Source organism: Opisthocomus hoazin, chromosome Z (assembly GCF_030867145.1).
Source record: "Opisthocomus hoazin isolate bOpiHoa1 chromosome Z, bOpiHoa1.hap1, whole genome shotgun sequence".
Lineage (NCBI taxonomy): Eukaryota > Metazoa > Chordata > Aves > Opisthocomiformes > Opisthocomidae > Opisthocomus > Opisthocomus hoazin.
The window spans coordinates 49,605,026-49,616,708 of record NC_134454.1 but is presented as its reverse complement, the minus strand read 5'-3'; the positions used below and the strand labels follow the sequence as shown (position 1 = coordinate 49,616,708).

The following is an 11,683-nucleotide window of genomic DNA, read 5'->3' as shown; positions in this document are numbered from 1 at the left end:
GGCATTAATAGTGTCATGGGACAGGAATACTTATCTCGCAATCTTCTGCAAAACAATCCGCAAATAGCTTTTCAGTTTTGGAGTTCATGAAATGTCTGAAGCTTAAAAACATAAGACTTTCCTCTTCAACAGGATCTTCAAGAGGTCTTGAAGATCCATTAATATTGCTTTCACAGGGACCAGTCAGATTGTAATTTGATTTTACCCACATTTGATATGCAGCACAGCTCTGTTGTTTCTGGTAGGATTACTGCTCTGAGTTCCTGGCTGGTGAATTCAGGATCAATTTTCACAATTGTTAACAACAAAGATTGAGCAGAATCGATACAGGAAACTTTCCTGGGAGTTTGACTGCAGTCAGAGTTGCTGTTAATGGCTCACTGTCCAAGCAGAGCTCAATGACAAGTGGTATTCCTCAGGGGTTGGTATTGAGACGGGTGCTGTTTAACATCTTTGTTGGCGACATTAGACAGTGGGACTGAGCACACCCTCAGCATGTTTGCTAATGACACCAAGCTGTGTGGTGCAGTCAACACTATGGAGGGAAGGGATGTCATCCAGTGGGACCTTGACAGGCTTGAGAGGTGGGCCTGTGTGAACCTCATGAAGTTCAACAAGGCCCAAGCACAGATACAGGCTGGGCAGAGAATGGATTAAGCGCAGCCCTGAGGAGGACTTGGGGATGTTGGTGGACCAGAAGCTCAACATAAGCCAGCAACGTGTGCTTGCAGCCTAGCAAGCCAACCATAACCTGGGCTGCATCAAGTGTGGCCGTCAGGTTGAGGGAGGTGATTCTGCCCCTCTACTCTGCTCTCGTGAGACCCCACCTGGAGTCCTACATCTAGCTCTGGGGCCTCCAGCATAAGAACGACATAGACCTGTTGGACCTGATCCAGAGGTGGACCATGAAGATTATCCGGGGGCTGGAGCACCTCTCCTGTGAAGACAGGCTGAGAGGGTTGGGGCTGTTCAGCCTGGAGAAGGCTTCAGGGAGACCTTATTGCAGCCTTATAGTACCTGAAGGGGGTCTACAAGAAATCTGGAGAGGAACATTTTACTAGAGCATGTAGGGACAGGACAAGGGATAATGGCTTCAAGGTGAAAGATGGCAGATGTAGGTTAGATATAAGGAAGAAATTCTTTAGTATGAGGGTGGTGAGGCACTGGCACAGGTTGCCCAAAAAGCTGTGGATGCCCCCTCCCTAGAAATGTTCCAGGCCAGGCTGGATGGGGCTTTGATCAACGTGGTCTAGTGGAAGGTGTCCCTGCCTAGGGCAGGGGTGTTGGAACTAGGTGATCTATAAGGTCCCTTCCAACCCAAAACATTCTATGATTCTATGACGGTTTGGACATTTCCATTCATATGAGTTCCTCTAAACAGAGACCAACCTCCTGGATCAAGATGTGGCCTGGATACCTCTGTGGGCAGAAGGAAGGGGCCTAGGGCACACAGTGATTAGTCCCTGATTTGGGTGCTTCAGTGACAAAGCTGGCCATGTGCAGCTGTAGTTACCAGAAGAAATGTGCAGAGATTCTGAGAACAGAGTCATTTATCTTTGTGCAGTCAAAACACTAATTTGGTATCCAAAAGAGCAGAAACAGTATTGAGAATGGATGGAAATTTTAAATGTTATTTCAAGTTCACAACTTTCTGTAAGTGGCAGTCAAACCCTCTGAATCTGATTTTCTTCTTGCCTACAGCAATTTAATTCATAGATTCGTCAGTTTCAGTGTAGAAATGAGATCAGGAGAATCAGGCTCAAAAATGTTCTTATTCCCTTCTGATCTGTAATGGGAGAAAAGACCTGCAACAAGAGGTGTCTTGCATTTATAACAGTTTAATTTATGAGTAATTCCAAGGAAGTCAGAGGCATTGTGCTGGTAAGAGATGGAGAATAAAGGTTGGGGAGTTTGCGTTCACAGTTGTTGTGGAAAACGAAATTTTTTGTTACCTTTCTACCAAGGAATACAGCTCTTATTTATGGTCTATCTGCCCCGCAATATTAAGGCTTAATCCAAGTGCAATGAGAAGCAGGTTGATTGAGTATTTGGCAACATCCTTTCCAGGAACTCAGGCTGTAATTTCTTCCAGGGAAGATCTCCTGTGAAAGATTTCCACTGGGGAAGGAGATAAAAGCAGAAATCAGATATACTCCTTTTCTCTCATGGAAATATATATGTGTGTGTATCTCTAGATACATCTATATATACGTATCTGTGTATATGTACACACACATATGCATGTATACATGCACACACAAGCGCATACATGCACACACACTTTCTCCAAAGCAACCTTACACATGTTAAAATTTTCATGAGGATCAAAACAGAAAGGACTTTCCAAACACCAGCCATGTGCTATGACCAGATGTTCTCCCTTTTTATTGGGATAATGCCTGGTTTTCTGTAAAAAGTCCTTGAGCCTTGCGTATATCTTCCTAGATAACTCAAATGATTGAGGGTTTCACTTCACTATTCAAGGTTTTTACATCTTAGGAACATTTGCTCAACATCGGCTCTGGTGAAAACAGAGCAAGTTCTTATCTTCAAAGCAACTTTGTAACATTAGAGTTAAAATCAGTGTGATGAAGAAATATGAATGAAGAATGTACCTAGTATCACAAATTATTTTTACCGTGAGAAAAAATTTTTGACACTGGTTCAATGTTGTGATAAACTCATTTGGAACATCAGGTTGCAAAAACAGAAATTTCTTACAGTGATATGTAAGCACTGATGTTCAGGCAGAAGCTTGTGATCTTGACACCAACATGAATAATTTTTTCAAATTACATTTTTGTGAATAGTTGAAATCTAAAAAAGTTACCATAAAAATAAGGCCACCTTACATATTATATATGCCCATATTCAACGCTGTATTTTATGTCAAAGTGTGGAAGGAAGAAATATATGTGTCAAAAGCATAATACTGAAAAAAAAGTCACCTGAAGTCTGAATTGAAATTTTGATTCCTAACGTGAGGAGTTAAACATAGTAAGAAATTTCAATTTGCCACGTCTTGGTACTAAGAAGACGTAACAAGATACCTCTGTATCACACACACAAAAACTGTGTTTTAGTTAAGCGAGGGAGTGTGAAGGCAGATCCAGTGAAATTCAAAGAAATCTGAAAAATTTCCCCATTTGAGGATTTTGTCAGGACTATTCTTGCAGGTTAGATTACAGCAACATCACTGTTGCATTTACATGTTCTATTTTTGTTGTAGACAAATTCTCAATCTTAGAGCATTGTCTTTGCTAAAAGAAATGTGAAAAGAAGGGTGAAGTTCTTGTATTTTCAATCGTATGGAAAGAAGATTAATTAGAGTATTTATTTCTAGAGCAATTAGTTGTGAAAATGGAAAAAACATTAGGACAAATTTAAAAAGCTTTTGCCATAATCTAAACACATAGACCTTTGGTTTTTTGTGAGATAGTGTTAAGCATATCTGAATATATTCATCATTTAATATAATTATTTCTTTCTTCTCTATCTTGGATAGAGAATTATCAAATACTATGTACTTCAGAGTATTTTTCTACTTCAAATATATGTAAAGTTTTCTATATAAACAGGCATGATTACTATTATCTTCAGCCAGATTCAGAAAGAGCAGAAGGAAAAGCTCCTGGCTTTTTTCAGCTAGTTATCCTCAGATACTATGTTAACATTATGTTAGTTCAAATATTTTATTTATTTTTTGTTAATATTTAAGATCAGCCTGAGCTAGACCACTGGATCTTTACATAATAATCTATCTTTAGCCCTTTGGGAAGCTCAGGTTTGGACAAAGACATTTTGAGTTCTACGCTGGTTTTTTTGTGTTTGGCATGTAATAGAGAAATGCCCAAGAAAACAAAAACAATTCAGAAGCATTAAAACAGTTATTTCTTTAAGAGACACAAGTTCATGGAAGGCAGGTGCCTAAGAAAAAAAGCCAAACACAAAAAAATAAAATTAGACTTTTAGAGAATATGTGAGCTCCCTAAATTATGCTGACAGAAAGATAAAGAGTTCCTCAATACCTGGTGAAGAGCTGCTGGCAACATTTGACTAGCTCTGTGCTGTTGGCAGGAAAATCCGTGGCATTGAAAGCATTTCCTAATAAGATGTGGCAAGGAACTTCCAGACCATGGGAAGTCAGCATTCCTGTGAAGTAAGTAACAATTTTCTTAAGGAGTAATGAAGAGGAAGATAAGACTTGGGCATGTCAGTCACTGGGGCATGGTCAGATGAAACATTCTGGCTGATACGAAATCAACCTCTGAGATGGTTCTGTAAAAATGCAAGATTAAAACACTTGAACTGCAGGATTTTTAAAAAATATGAACCGTTTTACAGAGCTGGATTAAGGAGTGACCACAAAATATTTTTTTTTATATAGAAATTAAACTATGGTAACCTGTTACACTTAGAACATTTTGTTTTTCTGCCCCTTTTAATGCTACTAGAAAGGTATGCTAATGGCTTTGCTACTGCTGGGCCACTGTGCTTTCATTAACTAAAATGGAACTATGCTGCATTTATAGCAGTGCAAGCAAATATAGGACCTTTTTTTTTTTTTCAAATGCAGAGACTAACAGTTTATTTATCTTTGCTTTGCTAGATGTTCTCCAAAATCTCCTATAAGTAGTAATGTCAGCATTCATTGCAGTAATGAAGACAAAAAAAAATATGAAAGTGACAGCTCCTTCTTGTACATAGTGTTGTGGAACCCAGACACATTCTTAGTATGTTCTTATCTTAACTAGGTCATAGAAATTGCTTGGCTCTTTTACCTTCTTCTGGGCATAAGGAAAGCACCTGCCATGGCAGGAGTGGGTGGAATGTAATCTTCTTGCCAAAGCATATTTTATTGTTTTGGAAAGATCTCCCAGTGGCTGTTCACAATTCTATTCTTAAGGCCAGGACTGTGAAATGACACATTTTAGTAAGACTTCCTGATTCCTCAGTTATAGACAATAGTGTCATATATTAAAATAGTATGAAGGGCTATGAGACTAAAAACATTTCAAGTGTACTAGTCCTATAACCTTCAGAAAATAGTATGGCCTTATCCTTAAAATGTGTATGTTTCTGTTGCTGCAGTGAACGTAAAGGGATAAGAAAGCTGTAGTAGAAACAGACATGCTGTTTCCAGCTACATAAAGCACCAAGATCTTTCTTCACTGGAGGAATATGAGTGCTTTAACCTTCATCATGCAATTCTGCATTTCACATGCTCAGAGAATAAAGAAAGAGACTGTTAAATACTGTGGATAAATTTTAACTGCTGAATCATATCCAGTCAATTAATTAATCTTCTGAATCACTAATATTATGGGTTTTTTTCATTTCCTCCCTAAAATGGCTGTGGAGTTGTGACTTTTTACTCATCTGGAAGGTGAGACTTCGAAAATAAGGATTTGCTGTTGAGGAAGCTTAGGACAATTTCATTGACTTACATGCTCTGTGGGAATACTATCAGCCCAAAATACCCATTTAATATTAGGGCAACAAATTGTGCAGCTTCCCCCTCACTCCTTCTCTGTCACACCCTCCTTTCATTCTACTTCATTTCTGCTCTGTAATTACTTCTGTATTTCTGTAGCCAGCAATGTGGAGGAGGGGTTGTAACTCATCTGTAACTTGGTTTGTCCATGAGATACGTGTTACAGACTGACAAAAAAAAAAAAAGAGTAAGACATAACGGAGGAAATACAATAAATCTTCTCATGCTCCAGTTTTCAGGAACTTTCCTTGCATATTGACTCTCAACCCTGCCAAACCCGAGAGCACCAGCATCGGAGCAACGGGAGCAATCGTGCCGGTGCACTGCTGCCCTGCGGCCACCGACCCCAGGAGACACCAAGCGTGGGTACCATACCTGCAACACAGGCTGTCATGAAACAGGCGACAGTTCCCGCAATCATTGCTCTGAAAGCACCACCAGCTATCTCCCTTTTTTTTGAGGGAGCAATGCTCGCTAGGAAGAAAATTAAAGTGTGTGTCAAACATAAATACATCTAGATACAAAGAAGTTGCACCTGCCAGCTCCCACCAGGAAAGGAAATTTCCACCCTGTGGTTCAAACCAGGAGAAACAAGTAGGGAAAACGAGAGATTTCTAGTGGCCCTTTGAAGGCCAAGTGCCAATGTTGGCTCTTTCTATTAAAAAAGTGGCTTGTGTATAAGGTGGTGACTTCTGTTTGCATGTCTGTGCTGGCCAATGGTGGCCTTCAGATGCAACCCAGGGTCTGGCCCCATGGCTGGGCCCTGCTCCCCCATGCTGCCCCGCTGCTGGCCCACCTGCCCTCCAGGGTAAAGGCAGCTGCCAGGTATTCTGGCCTCATGGTGAGGAGCACAGATGGCTTTTCAATTTTTCCCTCAAGATATGAAAAGCTTTCCCTCCGCCCCAAGACTACTGCATACATGTGACATTTTTTCAGGAAATAGCCAACTTGGTCTTTCAAACCAGCAGGCTACAGAGATGGTTTGCTCCTCCTGAAGCCTGAGGGCTGTAGTAGCTCAAGCTCACAGTGGGACGGCTGCACAGGGAGGCCTATCAGCAGGGCTTGGTCCCCTCCCCTTGCCCTTAGCCCCTCTCTGAGTACCTCCATGCCAAAGCCCGCACCCCTCTGGGAGCCCTTCCATGCACGGTTGGGTGCTGGGTCTTTGGCAGAGCAGCTGCTTAGCCCCTAATGCTGCTAAGCTTCACCCACAGCCTGTTCCTTTGCATGTTTACTTGGGGATTTGCTTGCCAAATAAATTGTCCATAAGAAGCATTCTTACTCAGGCCTCCTATTACCAGTCCGAGTGAGCCAAAGTTTGCAAACCCACAAAGAGCATAGGTGGCAATGACTTCAGAGCGAACCTGGAAAACAAATACACACCCCGTTGAGTGGTTTGATACAGCTCGTGCTGATTCAGAGCTCTGAACACATGGCTTTGCGGCTCAGGGCTCTGAATACTGAAATCACCCTGTTTTGCCTGATTGCTGGCCTGGTGTGTAGCTTTCAGCAAGGCAGGCTCATTCTCTCACAGGTGTAGGCTTTCACACCCACTGCCCATGTGAGGACTCATAAACCATGTGATTGTCTTGTTTTTCATGCATATTGCTGTGCCTTGTTGAACTGAGTACTAGTAATTATAGACAAAAAGTAATTCTTATCTTGCTAGTGGCAATTTCGCTGCTGTTTTTTGAAGGTATGAGTCAGAGAGCTTTAACTCAACGTGTTGTTCATAGCTGGACTGACTCTATAACAGCCTATTGAAACCTTAAGTTTTCATATGCATCCCTTACTCCTTTGTCCCTGAACAAGCAGAGGGCTCCATGTGCAAAGCTGCCCTGTGCATGCTCTGCCCTGTGCACAGAGGAAAAAAAGGGAAATTGGTCTCCTAGAGAGAGTGGGTGCTTTGATATCACAACAGGCAGATGGATGTTAAGATTTTGGAACCCGCATTAGCAGCTTATTTCCTTCCTGACTTCAGCCACCTTCTTTCCCTTGGGCAACACCAGCCGAGTCTGGACCTCAGAGCAGAGACAAGGTTGGGTTGGCCTTTGCCCCTGTAGAGGGACCCCTCACAGGATGCAAAATGACTTTGGGTGAAGTCAGGCTACAAACCTGCAGACCTTGAGACAAATGCAATCAAAACATTTTGGGAAAGGAGGCAACATATCTCAGCAAATGGATTTTCGTCCCCATGGCAGGTCTGAACTTGTATTTACTGTGTTTTAGGCCCAGGCACAATACGCCTGTGTGAGTGTTCTAGTAGGTTTCCTGCTTATTAGAAGTTTCTCTGTTTCCATTCCTGTTTTATGAAAACCAATTTGTAGATCTTTTCAATCACTCTGCACATATGCAGGAAAATGCTCTTCAAGTGCCCACTCTACCTGCTCTTCCTAGAAAAGGCTTTGTGTACTGTCATTTCCCTGCTTTCATTTGCACTTTGCTAGCTCTGAAAACAGGAAGTCTTGTTATTACTGGCTCAGGTGAGGGAGTACAGAAGACCGCTTGTTTGCTCGCTCTGACTGAGTATCTGTGCCTGGATGTAGTAGAGAGTTCTGAAGCTGAAGAGGAATTATAAGTGGAAGTCAAGTGCACTCTCACCTGAACTGTTGTGCCATAATTAAAATGGTTACTGGGTAATTTTTGCTAGTGTTACGAATCAAAATTATTTTATATCTAAGAATTTTTTGCCATGGAAGCATGTACAGCTCTATATAGATATTAGAAGTGAACATGGAAGTTCTACATGACATCTTAATTAAAAAAAAAAAAGAAACAAAGGTGAAATATAGTTGATTGGATTTGAATTCTAAGGCTGACTTCCAGGTTAAAAAAAAAAAAAAAAAATCACTCATTCAGGAGTTCAGAGCCATAAATCAGTCTAGCCCAGGATCCTATTCCCAGGACTTCCAGGAACACTGGTAATGGATGCTCAGGCAAGCGTGTGAGTATTTGATCAGACCTCCTGGCTTTCTGCCTCCACTTATGAAATATGATCTGGTAATAAGGAATGTAAGTGGTCAGGAACATGGTTTTGGTTTTGTATGTAAGGCAGGTATCCACAGCATCACACCAGATTAAATGAAGATTAAAAGCTGTACAAAAGGATGCTTCCTAATCATAGGGTCCTCTGCAGTGACAATTTGTTTTGATTTGAGGAAAAGACACCAGTGCAGGTGTAAAGCCAGATATCACAGTTTTCGTTGCCTGTGCTTAGAATGAGGACAAATCCAGCACAGGCTCTGCTGCGTGGACGCCAGATGGGGGAGCAGTCATAGCTGCAAAGGTCTGCCTTGATCACTGCATGCTCTTCACGCAGGATGCCCTTTGTATTGCCATCCTCTAGGTTTCTTCCTCAGTGAATTGTGGTAGGAATTATGTATCCTGTTGGGTGAATGTGGGTGGTTGTGCGAATGAGGGGTGGGCCCAGGCTTTGACTGGAAATCCTCATGCAGAGTAACTTTCACTGGCAATTGAAACAAACTGGTTGGACTCAGTGGGGCAAGGGCGGTGTACGCCGTGTAGTTCATGTCCTGTATTACTACCCTCTGCACACCAGCATACGTGTGCCAGTAACACCTTAAAGGCCTTCAGCTAAAGCTTGCTGGTTGCCTCTCGAAGCTTGATGATTGGCTAAACCTCTGTAGGCAGCAGGACCTTTCAGTTCTTGTCAAGGATTTTCTTGAGATAGCACCTTATCCCTGTAAGCACCTTATCCCAACAAAGAAGTGCTAGCTAAGAATGAGGTAAGAAGAAACCCATCTTGAAGACAGCCTTGATCTTAAGTGCACTGTCCTGAACTGGACGTTCCCCAGAACTATGCCTTTCTTTTGCTATGTTTTCCTGAGATAGCTAGTGTGATGACAGTCATAGCAGTCTCACAAAGCAATGCTCCATTTTAACTGAAGTAATCTGCCACCATTATCCCCCTGTGCCCATATTAAAAAATAAGTTGAGTTTCAGCAGAAAAGTATTAGATCCAATAAACTTGTAGAACAGAAAATGTTACTTACAGACATATACTGTTTCACACCGTTAATGTACATGATTCCACCCTTTTCTCGGTTGTGAATCAGTTTTGAGAGGCGCTCATAAGCCACAAATTCATTGAAGAAAGTTTTGTAACCTAATAGTCCGCCGACAGTGAAACTGTCTTCCCAGTCTACCCCCATCATGAAAGAGAACGGCATGAAGACATAAGCGCAAATGTTCTGCAAAATACATAAGACAAAGCAGGTCAAAAGATATGGTTGGTCAAAGAACAACGGCATGCGATAAGTTCTCTAAACTTCAAAGAAGGATGCTTTTATTTTGGCACAGGAAAATTGGCCTTTAATTCTTACTGCCAACACATTCAGGAGACTGACGATTTTTAATACTAAGGTATGCTTGAGTAATTTTTAAAAGACTAATCCAAAATCTAGATATAACAAAGTAATTAGGTATGTCCCTAATTTTACAGCTAAAGTAAAATGAAAATATCTCTGCCTTTTTTCCCCAACAATGGCTTCACACTGGGCACAGTGTTTGAAGCAAAGAAGGAAGGTTGACTTAAAAGACCTGATAAGAGAACTGAGAAGTCTAGTTCTTCTGCTGATTAAATCAAACGTGGTAATGAACATGCTTAATTACCTTGTTATTGGACTCCAACTGGTGTAAACAAAAGACTTGTCTCTGTATAAAAGCTGTGCATCTGACATAATTAAAGCTGCACCTTTTTCCCTAGCAGTAAAAGTTTTATGCAAATTTTTTTAAAAATGCCATATGACAGTAAATCTTGTTTTTATATAAGAGAGAAAATAGCTCCAGTTGTGAAGGGGTTTGGTCAGATTGGCTTTAGTGAATATAACTGAGGTGTTTAAGCAGTTACTATTCCTGGTTGTTTTCTCTGCCTGCTTTTTGTCTCTCAAAAGCGATGGATGGCTGAATGCAATGTGTCTGTGGGTCTCAGCTCCTTGTGGGTTATCTAGCTGTCCAAATACTAGTCCACCAGGCAGTTATAAAAATACCAGCCCCTGCATAACAGTGGCTGAGGTATGCGTACTTTTGCCTTTCCTCTGGTGTCTGTGCAGTGGGATAACCTGCGGAAGGTGTGCAGGGCTGCATCTTAATATTGCTGAAGCCACAACTGCTGTGAGTGTCTACTCACTTCTGTACCACCTTTATCGCAATGTCATATCTGTGTTTCACACAATACTTCTGTTAGGAGCTTGCAAAACAAAAAAGCCCCATACCATTGAACCAAGATTGTTGCATTGGGTCAAAAATAATGTATTGACCCAGGTTAAAAAAGAAGTCCTGTTTAAAACCTGTTTGCTCAGCTGAGTGATTTGAGTGCAGTTTTACAATTCAATTGTGTTGAGAACTAACTGGCATTGACCAAACCTGGGTTCAGACAAGTCCAGCCTTGCTGGTGTCCTTATCTAAGTGAAACAGTAAGGACTTGATTAAGGGGCTCTCTGAAGCTAAAGACACGTTAATGTTTAGCTGCAGGAGATGTTAATGGCTTGGCAAGAGTGTAACCAACAGATTTGCTGCACTGCCAAGTCAGAGGAGGCACATATTAGCATACAATGCCCTGTAAAAATACTCTGCTGGTCAGCAAGAAAGCCACAGAGGGAAGCTATACACAGACTAAAGGATACAGAAATATTTACATGGCAACAGTTTTCCTTTGGCTGTAAAGACATTTTTCAAGAACATGCACATAAAAATATATGGGTTTAGACCACATCAAACAACAAAAAAAACCCACAACAAAACCACACAGACATGCAATTTGAGAAAGACAGATTATGCATGCATATAAGCTGCACGAAGGACCTGAAGACCGTACCTCAAAGTTCAGCTGTGGATAGTCAAACAGACTGCCCACCCAAGAGAGGACTGAGTCAATGAAAGCCAGCAGGGAAAGGAAGGAGATCAGATTCACGGCGATGTTCGCCACCAGCGGGATGGAGGCAGAGGCACCTTGGCTGGCTGCTTCCAGCAGGTTCTTTGCTTCACTTTAACAATCAAAAGAAAAACAGAGTTCGAACATTTTTTAATTCAAGAACAAATCATAGAACTAAAAGTTACGTGGACTTGATTAGAAATCTACTACTGAAGCTGTCTGTTCGCTCACAGGGAAAATAATGATGCTTGGAGCAGGTTTTTGCTTTCAATCTTCATGGAAGCCACCAGAGGGTATGC

The 11,683-nt window shown here is 41.5% G+C and overlaps 1 protein-coding gene across 1 annotated transcript in view; it reads right to left on the bottom strand.

Moving 5' to 3' along the window:
- Nucleotides 1–2,003: 2,003 nt before the first annotated feature.
- The window catches only part of SLC28A3 (solute carrier family 28 member 3), a 42,665-nt gene continuing 32,985 nt past the window's right edge, over nucleotides 2,004–11,683 (bottom strand). Inside the window, exons 13-18 of the mRNA XM_009936459.2 lie at nucleotides 11,328–11,496; nucleotides 9,505–9,702; nucleotides 6,774–6,855; nucleotides 5,870–5,968; nucleotides 4,029–4,152; nucleotides 2,004–2,118 (exon numbers count right to left, since the gene is read on the bottom strand). Coding sequence (XP_009934761.2) covers nucleotides 2,004–2,118; nucleotides 4,029–4,152; nucleotides 5,870–5,968; nucleotides 6,774–6,855; nucleotides 9,505–9,702; nucleotides 11,328–11,496 — 787 coding nt within the window. The remainder of the gene's footprint in view (nucleotides 2,119–4,028; nucleotides 4,153–5,869; nucleotides 5,969–6,773; nucleotides 6,856–9,504; nucleotides 9,703–11,327; nucleotides 11,497–11,683) is intronic.